Source organism: Chelmon rostratus, chromosome 3 (genome assembly GCF_017976325.1).
Source record: "Chelmon rostratus isolate fCheRos1 chromosome 3, fCheRos1.pri, whole genome shotgun sequence".
NCBI lineage: Eukaryota > Metazoa > Chordata > Actinopteri > Chaetodontiformes > Chaetodontidae > Chelmon > Chelmon rostratus.
This window is the reverse complement of record NC_055660.1, coordinates 11,641,985-11,662,061: the sequence shown is the minus strand read 5'-3', so window position 1 is coordinate 11,662,061 and position 20,077 is coordinate 11,641,985. Positions and strand designations below refer to the sequence as shown.

At 41.6% G+C, this 20,077-nt stretch overlaps 2 protein-coding genes across 3 annotated transcripts in view; both read right to left on the bottom strand.

The window, feature by feature from the left end:
• Positions 1–5,524, bottom strand: part of slit1b (slit homolog 1b (Drosophila)) — a 61,222-nt gene extending 55,698 nt beyond the window's left edge. Inside the window, exon 1 of the mRNA XM_041963809.1 lies at positions 5,241–5,524. Coding sequence (XP_041819743.1) covers positions 5,241–5,509 — 269 coding nt within the window. The 5' untranslated portion in view covers positions 5,510–5,524. The remainder of the gene's footprint in view (positions 1–5,240) is intronic.
• Positions 5,525–10,207: 4,683 nt separating this feature from the next.
• On the bottom strand, positions 10,208–19,735 carry arhgap19 (Rho GTPase activating protein 19). Of its 2 annotated transcripts, XM_041933235.1 has the most exons (12): positions 19,686–19,735; positions 18,750–19,024; positions 18,149–18,229; positions 17,568–17,777; positions 16,711–16,937; positions 16,172–16,258; positions 15,923–15,988; positions 15,588–15,794; positions 15,311–15,409; positions 14,243–14,359; positions 13,865–13,966; positions 10,208–13,392 (listed from the first exon to the last, which is right to left on the bottom strand). In XM_041933235.1, exons 1-12 carry the CDS (start codon positions 19,727–19,729, stop codon positions 13,336–13,338), a joined length of 1,572 nt encoding a protein of 523 aa, XP_041789169.1. In that variant the 5' UTR covers positions 19,730–19,735; the 3' UTR covers positions 10,208–13,335. The 2 variants fall into 2 exon arrangements, with proteins under 2 accessions (XP_041789169.1, XP_041789170.1); XM_041933236.1 differs by lacking the exon at positions 15,923–15,988.
• Between the last annotated feature and the right edge of the window lie 342 nt (positions 19,736–20,077).

Below are 20,077 nucleotides of genomic sequence, written 5' to 3'. Positions count from 1 at the left end.
GGTCACTGGTCAAGGGTCAGTTCACGCAAATCACAAAAAGACATACCAAGGTTTTGTGATAAATGTGTATTAATTTGTTTGGTGCCATTGCAATACAATGGAGTTAGAGCAACATTATGAAACTGACTTGTGAAAGGGAGACCGGTGCCTCTTTGGTTCCCGCTCAGCACCCAAATACCTGTTCTTGCACTATGAAACTTAAGTTGCCAGGTGTGATCTCCCGAACAAGTGCGTAACGCTTCACGTCACTATGTCACACACCACCAACTGTTTCACTTGATTTTGGTAAAGCTGGGTGATATTTATTCATTTTTGATGATTATTCATTTTTGCTAAGTAAACACTAACACTAACTGAACACTGACTGCTGCTGCTAACTGTAGCTGCCGAATTGCTAGTTAGCTCAGTTAGCCATGCAGCTAGCGTACCGGACCAGACTGGGAGCTCGGAGCACTGTGGGAGCGTTGGTATTTATACTGAAGCCGGGTGAACAGGCAGCAAAACCCGGTTCAGCAGTCTTTATCATTTATGGCAGAGAAGTAGAGACTGAAGAGGAAGTTGACGAAGGACGCTAAGCGAAGAAAAAAGAAGCTTCACGCGCTGGCCTTCTTGCTGTTACACTAGCAAGTAACATTAGCTGGCATCAGCTAACATCTTTGGCTGTGTAAGCAAAGTTGTACACTGCCTAATTTGTGATCAGAAGTAATGTAATCATAAAACATGCATGTGAACAGGGGTCCATATTTAAGACTATTCAAGAATTGTTGCATAATGTTGTTTTGGATTGGGAACACTTTCAAAGAAATAGTCCATTCAAAATTGGCGTAGATTATAAAGAAGACCAGAGGTTGTTTCTGGAAAGATACCAATACAGTTGCTGCTATCTGATCTAGGAACACTGAGTTCTTTAAGACATGGTCTGAAATTTGGGAATTTTCTTCAGTCTTACAAAATTAAATTATCCATCCATCCAGATCAATATCAATTTCATTTCTGTTTTTTCATTTACAGATATAGGACGTGTTAAAGGATAACTTTCGTTTTTTACAACCTGGACTTTATTTGTAGCATTAAATACGGCCATTTAGACACCCAGACAACTTTGGTGGCATGTGGCGCGTATATCCGTATAATGCGAGTAATTGGGGCACCCGTGCGTAGCCTCTATAAACGCATAATCTGCGGCGAAACTCGTTCATATTCCAATATTTTGTTATGCTATGCTGGCGCTATTCCCCTCTGAGCCCGTGGTGGCATGTTATCAACATCCAGCGTCTCTAGACAACTACCACGTTCTGACGTGGATGACGTCATTTTCGAGCGCCGCGCGCTGCGAGCGACCAGCCACAACACGTCTAACTCTGCGGCGGTGGCTAGATTAGCTGTAGTTTGCAACTGCTATTTTTCACAAAATGGATGAATATTTTTCCGACTCTGAGGTGGTGGACGATGACTTTGTTTACGATGGATGTCCTTACCGTTTTGAGCCTGAGTACGCGGAAGAGGAGCTCGTTGAAAGGAGGACGAGGAGGCAGAGAAAGGAACAGCTCGCCAAACAACAACAAACGGCTGCGCGTCCACGAGTAGACGGTAACTGGTGGTGTTCTTGTGGACAATGTTCATCAATGACAACAGAGGAGGATGTGTCAATAAACGTCTGTATCACAACACTGGAGGATTTCCGCGCAATGATAAACCGGGCTGTGGTGGAGACGTTTTTTCGTGTCCCTAAAGTGAACTGGAAGACCCAGCCAAAGCCTGCTGGACCAAATGGGCAGCTTTCGATTGAGTAAGTAGCTTACACACATGTATAGATTGTTTATTTGCCTTGGTTTTGTTTGACAGAAGTTTATCATTGCGCGAAAATCCTCCAGTGTTGTGACAGACATTTATTGACACATCCAGACGCGTATTTCCTGGCCGCAAGTCCTACTCTGAGCAACAGAGGCATTCCTCCTCTGTTGTCATCGATGAACATTGTCCACAAGAACACCACCAGTTACCGTCTACTCGTGGACGCGCAGCCGTTTGTTGTTGTTTGGCCAGCTGTTCCTCTCTCTGCCTCCTCGTCCTCCTTTCAACGAGCTCCTCGTCCGTGTACTCTGGCTCAAAACGGTGAGGACGTCCATCGTAAACAAAGTCATCGTCCACCACCTTAGCCGTGTTGTGGCCGCTCGAAAATGACGTCATCCACGTCAGAAGTAGTTGTCTAGAGACACTGGATGTTGATAACATGCCACCACGGGCTCAGAGGGGAATAGCGCCAGCATATCATGACAAAATATTGGAATATGAACGAGTTTCGCCGCAGATTATGTGTTTATAGAGGCTACGCACGGGTGCCCCAATTACTCTCATTATACGGATATACGCGCCGCTCTTCTGGGGCTAATTTCTTCACAACGAGTCCAAATGCCACCAAAGTTGTCTGGGTGTCTAAATGGTCGTATTTAATGCTACAAATAAAGTCCAGGTTGTAAAAAACGAAAGTTATCCTTTAAGCCCATCTTAGGACAGACTAGGAAAAGAGGAAACTGTTGGCCTAGCTAGAATGAAAATGGAAAATTTGCTTTAAAATGGGTAGAAATTAAAATGTGAAAGCAAGGCGTTGGGGTTTCACGGAGCTGTCCTGTTGTTACTCTAACAGCACCAACAGGATTTTTTGATACAGCAGCGGCTAGTCTTTTTGCCATTTTGAGAAAATTCCCTGACAGTGCTGTGTTGATACAACAGCCTTTTAGTTTTTACTCATTTGAGATGTATCATCATGTAGCAGATAGAGAATGTGTGGAGGTACTTCTTTTTATAAAAAAGCTGAGGTAAAACATGAATGAACAGGAAATAGAGAATTACACATGTTCCCATGAAAATGCCAGGTCGATATGACACATGTCCTGTAATTTGGTCACCGTGTCAGTTTATCTGATCACGGTGCCATCAACTACTGCCAGGATTTGTTGAGAAACATGTAAGACTACACATTGAACAGCAGGCCAATCACTGTTTGCCATTTTTAACGATCTGTGTGATGTGCAAACATGAACCAGCAGGATTGGCCAGTGACCAACTTTCGGGATCATGAATGTCAACAACTGTGCCGTCTGAATAGTGACTGTTGTCAAACTGGGTGAGAGAAGGTGATCAAATTCTGGCATTCAAGTCTTTTCAGCCTCGAAAGGTGTCCTGAATGCAGACTCAGTTGTTTTTGGGGTAAATGACATAAGATGCTGATTTTTGCACGATGCTGGTCCAATTCCACGCCTGTAAAATACACCTTTCTGCTCTGGAAAATTAACTGCACCCATATTTATGCCAATAGCTAATATGTCCAAGGTTTTCTTCATGTCTCCTCTCTGTCAGTTACTATTACTTTGTACAGCAAGAAAAACCTTCAGCAAAGAACAGTTACCATCTCAGCGATGTAAAAAGACAAACGAGCAAGCGGGTCTGCAGGCTCAGGGTTTTTTCCAGGCCATTTCTCTTTGACCAGGGGGCTCAAGCCCTCATCCCTGATCATAAAGCTATCAGCCTCAGAGGGGAAAACATCCTCCACGCTACAGTAAACCAGAGAGGAGGAAGGATAATGTATCTCTGCTGGCACCCCTGACAATCATCAATTATTCACACACAGGCACTCTAGAACCTGAAATAAACACACACACTTACAATGTACAAACACATACATGTTCACTCTGCACTGAGAGCCCCATACAGTACATACCCTTAGAGAGGGACAGAAACAGACAAAGTGTTTCCTTATTTATTACACACAGTCTATAATGCAATGTTCTTTATGTTTTTTTTTTAGGTTAGAAGATTTGAATTTCTGAAGGGAAATCTTCAGCACAACATTGCAAGATATCTTGGGTGCATCTTCCTAATTTTTGGTAGAAAACTGACCTGATGTGACAACCAGATATTTCAGTCAGCTACAGTAGAGTTTTAGAGCAGTGGCTGTCTAACAGAACCAAATAGCGAGAGATCGTTTCTAGAAACACCAGTTTGCACCAACATTCAACTTTCACACAAGGAGAAATTCTCTGCAGAACAGGCAGAGAGACCAAATAAGCGGTATCATCAGCAGAATGCAGTGCAGCAATATAACATTAGGGTTTTCTGGAAGAAGAGGTACAGTATGACCGTCACCCGACATGTGTCATTCCTCAAAGTGGCATGAGAAATGGATCTGCAGTGTCAGGATATAGTAGTGAGTAGGTTTAATATGTTAATAATAACATATTTTCAACATGTTGGAATGCATTGTGAAGTCAATCAACCATCTGATTTTGGAAAAAATAAAGAATAAAGGTGTGTAGCGGGGTACATCAGGAGGACACCATGTTTTCCCTGTTTAAAAATAGACTTGTCTCACAGGAAGAGGAGCAACTTCTGAGGAACAACATACACAAATGAAGAAGATTATATTACACTTTTCTGAACCATGTGCAGCTGTACTGTATAAGCTGAAACTAGATACAGAGAAGAACAGAATAAGAGCTGACACGGGGAAGAAGATGATATGTTGGCTTTTTTTCTTTTTTTCACTAAAAGGTGATGAGGAATTTGTCCAGCGCATGAGATGTGAATTCTGAAAAGACGGAGAATGAGAGGAAAATTATACAAATGTTGAACGTGTATTTGCAACAGGGAACAATTGCAGGAAAGAGCATCGATGCCGCAGACCAGCACTCTGAATCCTGGGAGTCAAGCAGAGAGTTGAAGTGTGTGTGTGTGTGAGAGAGACATGAAGTTAACCAGACTAATGGTAAAGAGAGGTGGAAGAGAAGAGATACTGCAACAAACCAGGAATGACGCATAAAGCGTGTGCACACACACACACACACACACACACACACACACATAAAGACACTATGAAATGAAACACAGGGTGAGTCTTACTGACACTTAAAACAATTAATACAGACTCATTTTCACCCACACACACACCAGACTCCTTTCTCAATGTAAGATGCATGTGTGTAACTTGTGTGTGAAAAACAGGTACAGATATATGCATGTTTGATTATACTTGTGACGACCTTTATACCACAATCTAAAACCCAAGCCTAAACCTAAAACCTGGTCTTGACCACAAACCCAGAACCAAATTTCTCCTTTAAGTGAGTTGCAGCAATATGTCATCACTATGAAGGATCCCCCTCAACTATCCTTCCGTGATGATATTGTCCTCAGAAGTATGGAAAAATATGAATTCACACGTGGTCAGAATGACTACTCACAGCCTCTCAGCCCCTCTGGGGATGTTTTTGGGTACGGAGTGGATCCCCAGGCCATGGCAGTCCACCGTGGTCCCCAGGCAGCTGCAGGGAGCGGGGCACGCCTCCACATCTCCACGTCCAGCCACCAGCACCAAGACGCCCCACGCCAGCACCGTTCGCAGGCCAGACTGAAAATTCCGGCCCGTGATCACCAGCACTGCCGCCATCCCACAGCCTCCTGACCCAGCAGCATCCCGGCTTCTCCCAGCAGACATCCTGCTCTCCTGCATCACCCCACCACACTGCAGAAACCAGCCGTCAGATCCTACCCCTTCCTTCTGCCTGGGATGACTGGCCAGCACCACTACAACCCCACCCCCCAAAAGTGGATGAAAATGCTGTAGTGCAAAAGTGCAATGAGCCAAATGCTTGAAGAGGCTGAGACAGACAGCAGCACAGCCAGGTGAAGTTCAGCTCAGACTGAACAGCTGCCACTTGATCCCAAAGTGGCTTTTCAGAGAGAGAGAGAAGAGCAAAAAAGACAAGTATATCCTCCTCTTCCTCTTCCTCTTCTTCTTGTCCCCAGCTTTAGAGCTCCCTCCAATTGGCTTCTCTTCTTCTACTCTCCTGTGTGTTCCCTGCTCTCCCTCTCTCTCTCTCTCTCGTGCAGCCGTACAGTGTGTTTGCCTCTCCCCTCCACTTTTCATTGAGTCATTGTGCACTGAACAGTGAGCTACTAGAAAAAAAAAAGAAGAAGAAAGGGGGGGACTCCCTCACTCCCTCTATCTCACACACACACAGAGCAATCATCCATCAAAAGCCTTTACAAATAACAGCACAGAGACTCCTCCTACGCCACCCCCCCTCACAAGTCACACACACACACACACACACACACACACACACACACACACACACACACACACACACACACACACACACACACACACACCCGGAGTGAACTCACATCTATTCAGTGGCAGCAGTAGCAGGAGCCACCACCTCCAGTGACGGCAGCCTTTTTCTCTCTCTCTCTCTTCCCCTCTCCCTTTATCTGTCTATCTCTCTCGCCCACATGCGCTTTCCTCCCTTGGGGGAAGAAAAGAGCCCAAGGCTGCATGGACATGATGAGAGGAGAAAGAGAGAGAGGGAGGAAGGGAGAAAGGAGAGGAAATCGCGATCACACTGAAGCATCCGACTGGGGAGCTCCAGAGAAAACGTGAGGACAGAAAAGGAGAGTCAGTTTGTGCAGAGTTACATTAGTAAACGGGACAAAAAGGAAGCAGGAGGGAGTTCTCCTGTGTGTTCAGTGTGATCCCATTTTTTTGGCACAGCTCAGTGCCAAGACAGCACACCGGGATACAGGAACTTGGGTTGACTGGAGAGGGAGGGGGTTTCTTGTGAGACTGGCATAACTGGAATGCCATAAGCTGCCACAGAGCTTACTCAGAAGTCTATTATGAATTCACTGGCAAGGCTCTGAAATTCAAATGGAGCCTGGCTGAGTTTTTTTTCTATTTTAATCTCCAGAGAAACGCTGGTTTCAGCTTTTGTGATATCACCAGGGGAAAGAGGGAAGAAAAAAACCTGAATCATGAGGGATGTTGTGGTGAAGGGTAAACCAACCAAAACCTAAATCTATCAACCAAACCGTTTACTAACTGTTTTGGGATAAAAAGAAAAGCTGTCGGGCTGCAACAAAAAGGTTTTTTCATTGTCTACTAATCTGTTTTTCAAGTCAATCCATCAATGGTTAACCTGTAAATTGTCAGAAAAGAGTTAAAATCGACCATACCGATTACCAGAGCACAAAGGGACACCTTAAAATTGTTTAAATGATCCAAAGTTATTGAATTTACACCAATATGAAAGAGAAGAGCAGCACATGATCAGATTTAAGATAAACTGATATAAATCTATGGATTTTTTTGCCTCATGAACGGACTAAATCGACAAACCTTTCAGCACTGACAAACTGCTGGCAGATTAAGTGGGTTCAGGTGGATCTCAGATACTCTGGAGTGGAAGGCATTCAAGGTTCTTTGCAAGATAAAAGGCAAAAAATAATGGTCGACTATTTGTTTCTTTGTCATTTTTGTTTTGTTTGTAGCAGTTGTCATATCCATCGCCACATCAGTGATTTGTACGATACATCACAGGGTTATGTGGAGTATAATTAGATTTTGTTTAGTGTTTGTTTGCTGCACGACGATCAGCGACTACAGGGCACAGTTTACCCAGCTTTTCATTTACCACCATACATGAGTGATTATTGCTCGTGGCCTCACTTTGTCTTCTCCCTGCAGACCCAATATGACGGGTTAATTTAACCAACCGCTCTTCAGAAGTGATGGAAAACAAATTGGCCACAGGCAGAGCCCGTCTGCGGCTGAATTGAATGACTCATTCGGCGATAATCTGCAACAAAGGGGAGGGCGAGATGTTGACATCTCCAGGGGGGTGGACCCTCTTATTTCTAGGGCCATAATAGCTTTCTGGAGGGGGGGGCTTTTCCTCCAGACGCGTCTGAATTGATTCCTGGAAGGGCCGAGCAGATGCTTTTGTCTCAAACGTATCAGTTCAGAAAACCTTTAGATTTGGAACAGTCCCTGAATTTAAAATGACGATCACAAAAACTTCTAATCCTTCGAATAGGAGAGGACTTATCTATTGACAAAATTAGCCACGCCGCTAAATGTTGTTAATTTGATCAGTTAAGACACCAGTTTAAATAGTGCCAACTGCCCTCCCAATGTGATTATTAAGATACAATTTCACAATTACAAAGCAACTGTGACATCCGCCTATTTTGAGTGCAGGTGTGAGGAGAAATATTGTAATGTAAGATGCTGCTTCATGTTCTACTATGCCAACTTAATTTGTTGTGCTAACAAACATTTCTACAGCTGAAATGATCAGTCAGTCAATTAATTTGTCTATTGACAAAACTGGGAAGCATTTTAAAGATGTCACCTTGGACTCTGTGTTGAGTGTTTTTGACCATGTTCTGACATTTAATGAACCAAATGCAAAAGTAATCAACAGATTATTCAGTAATGAAAACCTGTAGTTTCAGCTCTAAACAGGCATCTTACCTGCACTTCAAACCTGATGACCAAGAGAAAACTGGGGATTTCTGCCCAATTAAAGTGGAAATTTTCGTTTTTTACATTGCACTAAGACGAACTTCCTAAATCAAGTTTAGCCTCAGGACATACATGAGGAGTCTACCATCTCTTCATACATGCCCCAATCATACCGTGGTGCCAGGTTTCCACTGCTGCCTGCCTGAAACACAAATTCAGATGCAAAACGCACAATGACTACAAAATATAAATGCTTAAAGGAGCATGCTGTGAGCAATTGATTTCAGATTACGTATCACACCAATGTTGACTTCAGTGAGTCAAATGTTCCTTTAGTGTATGACTACATCAAAATCTTAGTTTTCCCAAAACATTTTCATGTACGGATGCATTATACCATGATGCCCACTCCCCTTTTAATTTTGTAGTACTGTTGCTTTTTATAACATCCTCTTCAATCATGGATTTGTATGTTTTATTAAGCAACAGACTTGACCTGAATAAAACCATGACAGTGTTTTACTGCAGGGGGAAACCTAATGCCCAGCTCTAATTAAGGGACCTGTCAAAATCAGATATCCTTTCAAAGCATATATAGTTATAGTTAGCTACAGGTATAGGTCACCATAATAAGACTGAGAGAGATATAGTAGGTTTGGTGCCAGGTCTTTGTCTGCATTTAGTTCAGTTAACTGACCTCCCATTAGTATCAGCAGTGTTTTAGCTATCACTTGGTTAGCTTTGCTTCATAATAAAAGATTAAAAATAACTTAAAGGGAAGTAGAGGCTAAAGAATATGCTAAAGTCAAGATGGATCAACTATAAACCAGAACAGCCCCTCAGCACTGCTGAATGCCTACCAGCTCCTGGGACACTTCACTGGTTGAGCCTGACCTCTGACCTTCCTGGAGGGGGACAGACAGAGTTTTTTAGTGGGTATCAATATAATATTACCATTCTGTCAAGAATAAATGCTGATTAAAACTAAATCATAATAGAACAAAAATATCAAAGTATAGTATACTATAAGTATTTCTGTTCATGGGACATGAAAACCAGTTTATCAAAATAGATTGTCACTTAACTGAACACAACCTTGAAAATCCAAGATATAATTTAAAGCCATAAAACCGGCTCATGAAGGATTTCATGACACATGAAATGAATATAATAGTTACAGAGTAGACACGAAAAACACAAACTTGTGTGTTAGTGACATGTTTCATCAGACATAAAAATCCATGTTATCAGATAGCACCCTCTAGTGGGCAAACAGATGCACCACATTGATCCAAAGGCTTTCCTTGGGCACAATTCGTTACTGTATACAGCTGGTGATAAGCATTTCATTCCTCATAGTACCTGCTGTTGCATAAACATTGGAAAATTTAAAGATACAACAGGACACATTTGAAAAATAACTTCAAACAAAACAACAGACTTTGACTTTCTGTAGGAAACAAAAAAGTTTTAATCCAAAGCAGTTTGCCAAGGAAGCCACTGTACAGGGTTAACTTATTTTACACTAAAATACAAAAAACAAAGGTTACCACAGTTTAAACCAGATGGTACATCAGTCGCAGATGAGTTCATGGCGACACTGGAAGAGTTGTGCTTGGAAAATTATTATATAATTAATCTGGTAAAAATTCTGTGTGTAAAAGTGATGTTGCTCCACAACACTTTTACTGCTGTTCTGAAGAGTACAGTGTACAGAAGAACTCATCTGTGACCATGTACAGCATACAAGTGGAGATCAGTAACTAAACGTTTCACATTTATGTAAAGAGAAAAACAAAAACAGACAACAAGGCTCTGAGGGTCTTTTCAAATATAAAACAGTATTTCACATCATACAGAATGAAACTGCTCCTGTCTGGGTGGCAAAAGTAAACTAAAAAAAAAAAAGAGAAAGGGAAAAAAGTGTACCTTAAATTTGGCTCATAAATGTCACCCACATAAGGGTTTTTGTCTCCCGAACAGCAATAAATACAACAGAACCAGAAGACTTCATGAGAAGAGGAAAAGGAAACAAGGAGAAACCCCATCCCAGTGTCAAAATGCAGTTTCTCTGCTGAGATGAATTCAGTCAGGTTTTATTTTAAAAAAAAAAAAAAAAGAAGAAGTCCTGCATAGACAACGAATATGACAACATGCTGCAAATCAAAAGGTGGCAAAGTTTTTAAATGTCCATCTGCAACTGACATGTCAGTCATGTTCAACACCTCAATCACTTTCAACAAACCCATCGTTACAACATCCACAACACTTTCAAAACAGGATGCACCAATTACAGATTCCAAACACAAAGGCTGGGGGGGGGGGGCAAAAAATCCAAACAAATAATATAACCATGGCACATGTTAACCATCATCAGTAAAAGCAAAACATGGAGATTTTCTCCTACTTCTACGAAAGTTAATGTCACTGAGCAGGGCAGCGGATTCCCACAGCTCTGCAGCTGACCTCTGGCCTCCGTGAGGAGAAGTTTGGAGAAACCTGCAGTTCCTCCAATAAGGACTGAACTGGGAAACCTGATTTAGTTCCCAGCACTGAAAATCTGGAACTGGTACTGGTGCATCTGCACTCGCTACACAACATATTGAGCAGATATCAGTTACGTCAATCCATGAAGAGTAAAGCTAAAGGAACTGAGGACATAAAAAAATACAGTGTCAAATATTTAAAGGGGAATTAGTAACATTTTTACTTTCTGCAAACACAAAACCGACAATGCAGCTGTGTTTGAAGTGTTCTGAAGTGCATATTAGGGATATGTGCTTTCTGAATATTGAACAAACGTTTCATATACCGGCAATGATAGGAAAAAGCCAAATACTAAAAGATTGTCATTGCTTACTTATTCTTTGTGAGACAAGAGAAACTGAATCACAATTTTATACCGTATTTTAACCAAACAAAAGACTGCACAGATGTTTGTGATAAGAGACTATTGATGCACTTGAGACATTCAACGTACTTTGCAGAGTTTTGTACGGAAACAAGTTTAAACTCAGCACAAGGTCAAAGAAAATACTGTCTCTTTACTGGACCTTTATATTGTCACATGTCTGTCAGAAACCTGTCAAAGCTGCAACATCCCTCCTGTGAATTACTTAATATCCCTTTACTCACACATAATGCTAAAAACAGTATCATTTTCAACTTATCTGTTTAAAGGCAGAGTGAGTAGGATGTTCCGGAAAAAACGACAGACTCATAAAAATAACTCAATCGTCACTGCATCTGCAGAGCACCTGCCCTCTGCCTGCACTGTTATTTTGCTGCGCTTGGGACGTTTCTTATCATCGACCTCTTGTAGCCCCCAGCCGGTAACAGCACACAGTGTGTGAGGGCAGGACTCTATAATCGTTCTGCTTTTAAACTGTCTGTTACGGCACACATTAAAGTCAAGATAATAAGTGTTGTGCTGAGACAGAAACAGGTGGACACTGGCTGATGTCCAATCAGTTCCTTTCTTAGTTTACTCAGATTCATGTCAAGAGTATGGCCTCTTCTTAACACAGTTCAACCTCAGATGCTAAAACACATACACACCATGTGAAAAAGAGAGGACGTGACTGTAACAGATTACTGCTCACTTCAACCAAAGCAAATCCATTCAAAAATTGCTTTTTCCACTTGGCTTTCTCTCCGCTTCATAATCATCAACATGAAAAAAAATCTCTCAAACACTTCTGTTAAAAATGAAAACAAATGGACTGTCCATCATCCAGCTGAAGAAAGAGTAAAAACAAAAATAAAATCTCCTAAAATAAAAAATATTACGTCTCCCATGAGACAATCTGGGAATGTAAAATTTGTCAAAAACAGGGATCCCATTCACTGTTTTCATAACAAACAAGCCTGTGAGAGAGGTAAATGTGATTCTAATTAAATCCTGATTTCATATCAGGAGACATTTGAAAAATAAAGTGACCACACTGATGAATGATCCAATCCAAATGATCATCCAATCAGTATCCAGAGTTGCAACTTATTGTACCAAAAATCAAACACCACAGTTCCCAAATAGTCTAAAAGCATACAACACACACACTCGCACACACAACTGTACAACATGTATAAATACTCTACAAACTGTAAGCTCAATTTGCTAGTGGTCATAGATTCTGATACAGTAGCTAACAAAAGTTTCAAGTGATAACTGGCACAAGCAGGTCTGAGCCAGAGCAGCCAAACCAAAGCGAAGACCCAGGTGACTGTTTAAATGATTCACGTTCAGGTGGAGCTAAGTGAGCGTCTCGTCAGTACAGAGCGCCGTGAAATGTGGACACGTGGATACGTGAATACGTGAAGGGTTGGGCACATTTTAAAACATGATCTTTCAGCAGATCATATGTCCCAGATGTTTCCTCACCTACGTCCAACCCTATCCTGATAGCAAGATTCTGGAAGACTTTGAAACTTGATCATTATGTGATATAAAAACAATTTTAAAAAAAATTAAGAATGTTGTGGAAAAAATAAATAATAAAATTGGATTCTTCACAGCAGCTGCTGCAGACTTCCACAGATTCTCATATACTCACAAATCAAATGCCATTCAATTAAAAGTGTGGCTGAACAATAATCCCATATTTTGCATTGCTTCTTAAATGAATCAATTATTATCTATTAATTCAATCATCAGAATCCTACAATTATTACAATTATTAATGAACAGAACTGAAAGAAATTTGGGACTTTGTAAAGGTATTTATAGAAGTAAAACAGTGTCACAAATTAAGGTCATAATTGTTTGTATGACTGGTCTGCTTTTGTATAATCTAAGAGCAAAGCTACAGTGGTGGATTTAATGCTGTCAGTACACTCACTCATGTTTAGCAGGGAAAAGAAGAGAAGAAGAGTACCTGGCTTTGGCTTGGCTGTTCTGGCCAAGACAAAAGCTGCTATATATTAGTCACAGTTAAATTAGACTTACTACGATGAAAACACGATGACAAACAAGAGGAATAGTAATATTAATACTGCCAAAGTCCTGTCCCAGACCAGGAGGAGGTTGGGTTTTACGCTGAGATCTCCTGAGCAGGAGAGAAACACATCCTGGCCGCAGAGGGAGAGTCCTGTTGAGACGAATGGAGGGAGCAAAGAGAGGTGGAAGGATGGGCGGATGGAGAGAGACACTCATAAATTACACTTAAGAACTGGCAGCTACAACATTCATCCAAAATTAGAAAAAGCATCAAGTCAGCACAAATCAAATTTTACTATTTGACCTGACATAGTGTAAACTAATAAACTATAGAGGACACAATACTAGTCCAGTGCAAACAACACTGTGGAGTTATAGTCCTCTTGGCTGATGTGTATATTCATCGGTTTCACTGTGGATTCTGTTTTCAAGGCTTGGTTCACTTGTAAAGAGTGAATTTGCAGAACTAAGAACACTGCAGCTGAGTAAAAAGCACATTTTTACACACTGGCTGGTACAAAATAAAACAAAGTGTTAAGCTGCATGCCTTGAGATGTATCAGCAGCATTTGGACAATGACTTGTCAGGCTGTAGAAGAAGAACAGAGGAAAAATGTGTCCTACCTTGGAAACCTTCAGAGCTTTGTCTTTTTTGAAAGTAAAGTCTGGGTTTTTTACTACCAGCCCTGCTTTACCCAACACGGGACCATTTAATGGGCTGTTCACCTGTATACACACACACACACACACACCAAAATAACATTCTTAAGCTTGATAGCAAGATAAAATTGAATTTTTGGTTAGCAGATGAGAGAAAAGAGCAAACTATTATAATTTCTATAATATTATACTATTCAACACAAGGTCAGAGTCAAGAGATAAGCCAACAAAGTGTGTAGCCGCTATGAAGAAAAGGTAAAAGAAAAATGTAAAGCGCATTGGACGCCGAGTCTGCCAACATTAGATATCGTCAGCCTAACTGTGGTAAAGAAGAAAACTCACCGCCTGCTTGAGGACGACGTTCTCTTTACCAGGTTTTCTTCCTGCGCTGGTGACAGTATCAGGGGAGATGTGTCTTAGCCGCCTCTCTGCTGTCACCTGCTCGCCACGAGCTTTGCGCTGTTACCAAAGCATCAAGTAGGTATAAACAAGTTATAAAAAGTTAGTTTAGTTTAGAGAATGTATGTCATGTTGAGTTTAAGTGGCATCTCAACATTTCAGAGTAAAATCCTGAAAAAAAAATCACAGACTGAATGAAACATTGCTGGACTTCTGTATGTTAAAACATTTTTAAACAGCTAACTGTTGGAATATTCTGCATGAAGAACTGCACAGTGTAATTCTACCAAAACAGCTTTTCTTTACATTTGATTACCAATTACACAAATCATTTGTTTCAAGGTCCAGTGTGGAGAATTTAGTGACATCTACCAACAAGACTGCAACACCTCACCTCACGCTCCCCTATGGTGGCCACTAAAAACACGAAAAGTAGTCTCGAGAGCCAGTTTTTGGTTTGTCCATTCTAGGCTACTGCAGATACGTGGCAATGCAACACGGCGGTCTCAGTAAAAGAGGACCTACTCCCTCTGTAAATATAAAGAGCTCATTCTATGGTAACAAAAAGGGCAACAATATTTATTTTTAGGTGATTGCAATGAAACCATTACTATGAATATTATATACCATTTCTGCCATACTCTGACAATAGATCCACCTAACTTTTATAAACTGGACGATCCGTCTGTAACTGTGGAAAACAATAAGAAATCATTTTCACAGTTTACTGAAGGTCAACCAAAATTAATCCGAACAGTGTCCTGTCAAGTATTCTGTGACAAGAGTGAACAGATGTTTGCATTTGTGAGGCTAGACCCAGCAAAGTTTAGAAAATAATGGCATCTTTGAATTGGTGACTTAAGCTTTAAGCTTTTAGTGTGAGTTCTAGGGACACAACATTGTCTTGCCTCCATGTTCTTTAAGTTAATGTTAATGTGGAAATGATCAGGGTCATTTCTTGAACTGAATGTCTTGTTCTACTCCTCATGACTTTCTAGAATCAGTTAGTACCTTGATAAGACCACCAAAGGAGCGGGAACGGGGATGTTTCTTGCTGGGAGCTGGGGGGGCCTCGTTAGTAGGCGTCCCTGCGGTTGTCTGTTTGACCAACTGCATTTAGGAAAAAGAGAACAACACTTTTTATATTGAAGACATTTAACATACAAACTCTGAAACAAAGTGACTTGCATTAGGGAAGTTCAACAGCCGAAGAAGCTCATTTTCTATGTTTACGTTTACAGTTCAACCAGCTGAACTCTACGACCGTCAATAAGACAGAGAGGTGAACCTGTCGGACGAGTTTCTTCTTCTTGGCGGAGTCCGGCATGTTGTGGTGGACGTGTCTGAAGAGCTCCTTCAGAGCCTCTTCTGTGTATTGTTGAGCTGGTGATTGGCATTGCTCCTGAGAGCTGGGACCCAGAACAGCCGTCCTCTTCAGAGGCAACACTCTCCGCTGAGCAGGAGAGCCGCTCGACGCCAGCAGCTCCAGATCATCCTGAGTGAAGACAGTTGTACTGTAAGTGGAAACAATTTGATGGTAAAAAGAAACGCTGTTAAGCATTTTGTGGCGTGTTTATGCTAGATGTTGGAAATGGTGCTTTGATGTGGACTCCCTCCACTAGCCTTGATCTGCAGAGCCTTGGTCCCAGTGAAGTGCACTCTGGCATAGTCTCGCAGGTATAAGGGAGCCTGAGCGACACACAGTGGACACATGTCACTCATCCATAGGTTATCCATTAAAGCAGTCACATATTATCTTTCTAGGGCCCAATTTGTTTCTGTACTGACTCTCAGAGTGTTTCCAGACTTCGCATGCATAATGATTAAGCTAAATTCATATTTGTGATGTTTGTGTGCATAATCAATAATCACCCTGAAAAGTTTCTGTGAGTGTTTGATGAGGAAGGCCATGCTGTTGTTCAGTTTCTTCAGATTGTCTTTCAAGTCACCGGCCGTCATCTGAAGCAGGACACAACATAAGTCAGAAAAACTTCATTCAAGGATTATTGATCATGATGGAATTGAAAGTGTTATCAGGGCATCGAGCCCGAGTATGTTGCGCCATCGAGAGCTACTGTGACGAACACAATGAAAAACACTTTGAGGAGACGGAGGATGAGCTAAAAGTCAAGCTAGCCAGGGCAGACAAGCTAGCTCTTACCACCAACTGCTGGCCAGCTCTCACAAACGAAACTAATATATGATCGAATTTCTCCAATTTTTTCCTGGATGTTGAAATCTTCCAGGACACCACTGACTGGGAGATGTAGAGACGGTTAATGGCTATCGCGATATTGAAAACAAAATTAGCTGAAACTGACTTCCATAGCCTCGATGTATGATTTTTGTTGTGTCTGTGAAGTCCCTGGTCCTGGAACACTTACTATGTCTTTATAAACTATAAATCTTACATGTCTGGGCCAAAGGACATGCGGGGAAAACATGAGGGCCAGGTTGAAGGCAGACATCTTGTTCTTGTCCTGCTGCTTGGCGGTGTGGTAAAGCAGGTCCAGCAGCAGTTTGAGCAGTGAGCGGTTGGCCTGAGGTAACAGCAGGAAGAGAAGCTGCAGGGCCTCTATTTGACGCTCCTTGTTGGGTATCGCAGTCTTGTTGCCGTGTTCGTCGAATAGAGTCATATCTGGAGGAGGGACAAGGGTGGAGAAAGTAAAGTCATGAACATATTTATTAAAACCACCACAAAATCATAAGTATTGTCTTCTTTCTCCTGTTAAGCAATTTTAAAGCAAAAAAAAAAAATCTTCCTTTTGCACTTGCACTGAAAAAAAGGATTTTAAGGATGGAATCTTGGCATTTTCAACGTCTTTTTTTTTAATTATTTATTTACTTTACTAATCCCAAACTGGGAAATTATTCTCTGCTTTTAACCCATCACTGATTCACTAAAACACACACATGCACCATGCAACATGCAGTGAGACACACAGGAGCAGTGGGCTGCATTCAAGCGCCCGGGGAGCATATTGGGGGGGGTTAAGTGCCTTGCTCAAGGGCACATCAGTTGGCTAATGGAGGGGGAGAGGATACTCCACCACACCCAATTTTTTCTGCCAGTCCGGTGAGGACTGTCAGGCTTCCAGAGTGTGATTTTCAAAATATGCAGCATTATATACTTGAATGTCGATCAAATTCTGACAAAAACATAACAGAATACCGTTAAAACGTTTGCATCATCAAGTATTTGTGCTTGAAAACGAGAACATAAATTAAATTACAAAACGTGTGTATGTGTGTGTGTGTGTTTTCACACCAGCTATCTTAAGGTGTGCATGGAAGTGTCTGTGTGTGAGCAGGGGCTCGGGCAGCTCTCCCAGGAAAGTCTTGAGCAACGTGGCCACATCATTGGGGTGAAAGTCTCCAGACTCCAGGTCGACATCAGCCCCGCTGTTGAGGAGCTCCTTCAGGGTCTGCTGCCGAACGCTGTTCCCCGGCACCCGAAACAGACCCTCAACATGCAGATCTGAGTGTGGAAGAGCAGGTGGGTATCAGCAAGGAAAAACATGATCATTCCAAACCAGTTTGGTCTATTTACTTGTGTGCTCACTCATTCTTGGAATTAGTTGGGTTTTTTTGTTTTATTCTAGCTAATTAGGACAAAGAGAAAACACAATATCAACACTATTCCAAAACAAAAAAGCAACAAAATTGATTGATTGATTTTTTTAAAGCAATAGTGTCTTTTATGTATAAATGAAATCCTTTTCAGAAGATTCTGTTCTTTCTCCAAACACCAACAAGCAGTTACTGCTGTTAGCTTCTCAAAGTCACAGCGCTGGGAACGTAAAAACAACTGTGATTAAGGAATCTGAGGATTTTATTTAGATGACTCACTCTTGGTGAGGTATTCAATGAGCTGGTATATCTGAGCAATGGAGCTCTCTGTCAGCGGGGCTCCAAACACGACGCCTTTATCTGTGAAAGTATTTGGAGAGAGTGAGAGTGAGCAATCACATTAAAAGCTGCTAAGAGACCCCTCAGAGAAAGAGTTCTTCCACTTCTACTACATTAGGGTGGTCTCATCACAAAAAAGCAGGGCAACACAGGTTAAAGCTGAAATAAGCACTAAAGAACAAGTCTGATGACACATCACCTCCCACACTGAAGAACACATTGGCACAGGAGATGAACAAACAGGTTATAAAAAATAAAATATCGATCAGGGAGCCACATCTGTTGGTGTGTGTTTACAGCCAGATGTTAAATTCCAGTGTTAAAAATGTGAAATGGACGTGAAGGGAGAGTCGACCATTCACTGCGATGATGTGATCGCTGCCTTTTGATTACCTGATCTGGTGTGTTGTCTAAATCATGAATGACGGACATGCACATCCAAATGCCATAAGTATCGCAGATAGATACAAAAACAGAGAGGGGCATTCACTGTGGCTATTGTTGGAGGTAGTTTCTAGATATCACCTCACTGACCACTGACCTTTGCGTTTGAGGAAGTTGAAAGAGCGAAAGAAGCCTCCATTTCCACCTGTTGGGGTCTTAGGACCCTCCTCACCAAGGAGCTGTGCAAACTCCGTCCCGGGAAGATCAATAAGGCGAGTGATGTTACTAAGCACCAGCTCCAGGAAAATATCAGGGTTTTCATGGCGCAGTTTCTCCACAAAAAAGTCTGGGTTGAAGATGACTGGTGGTCGGCCAGCACGAGAGCCCCCCGGTGATTCCTCATGATTGATCACCATGTTGCACTCTGTACCTCTGAGGAGGAGAGACAGTAAGATTGTAAATACAGTTTCTCATAGTATGGGAGAGCAGGACAAGTGGGCATATCAACAACAGCTCAACAACGGCACAAAAAAGGGATTTGTTGCAGGGCTATATTGATATCGTGATATAAGTTGTACGTTCTGTGTGTGACGAAATATAGAAATGGATTAACGTTTATTTCACAGAACTGCACCACTAACCTACTGTTAATTGAATTTCATGAGCAAACCTAAATCTAATTTAGCTCATTTATGGTTTTCCAACACGCACAACGTTCCAACTCAATACCTTTCAGCTAACAGTGCTAACGTTAGCTGAGGCAAGCATATCATTCCCACCAACGTTGCTTAATTTATTTTTGAAATAATCGTTTAAATTGCTAGCAAAAATGTCTGACCACCATGTTGAAGCTAACTAATTTTCACCGTATAAAGGTACGTTAAGCAGTCAGCGCTAGCTAACGCTAGGTTGCTAGATTAAATGACTTCGCTTGAATTGACGGCGACAGTGTGACAGTCCTTGACAATCATTCTCTCAGACGCATGTGCACCTGTTTCAAATCTCTCAGTTTTAGCATTGAGTTATGCTAATGTTCTGTGTTAATGTAAATAACATTAAAAATGTATCAACGTCAGTTTAAATTCGTTCTTACCTTCTATTTTGTGTGTTTTCACCGACATCTTTACCCGCAGCCATGTTCAGTTTGAATCCTCCGCTGTTGTCCTCCAGGCTCCGCCTACTCCCCCAACCATTGGAAGTTTGCTGAATATGGGCGTGGTAAACCGGCTCTGATTTGCATGTCCCGTATTGTGATTGGTCAGTTTGAATTCAGTAGCTGTGTCAAGAGGAAAACAACATCTGCATGCAAAATCGAGCTAAAGGACTAAATAAAGTATATAAGTATACGACAATAGTACTGAACAGCATCACCTGCAACATCACATTTCATCATGACATTTCTGCCTCTTTCTTGTCCACCTTTGTTTATCATTTTGTTTCTCTCTTTCATTGGAAATAAATGGTAGTGAATTACATAATTACAAT

Excerpts from the sequence above, each read along its gene's own strand:
- arhgap19 (XM_041933235.1), bottom strand. The coding sequence starts at position 19,729 with ATGGCTGCGGGTAAAGATGTCGGTGAAAACACACAAAATAGAAG. Across the intron at positions 16,938-17,567 it reads TGCACACCTTAAGATAGCTG|ATATGACTCTATTCGACGAA; the intron begins GTGTGAAAACAC and ends TCCCTCCTCCAG. Across the intron at positions 13,967-14,242 it reads ACGTCGTCCTCAAGCAGGCG|GTGAACAGCCCATTAAATGG; the intron begins GTGAGTTTTCTT and ends GTGTGTATACAG.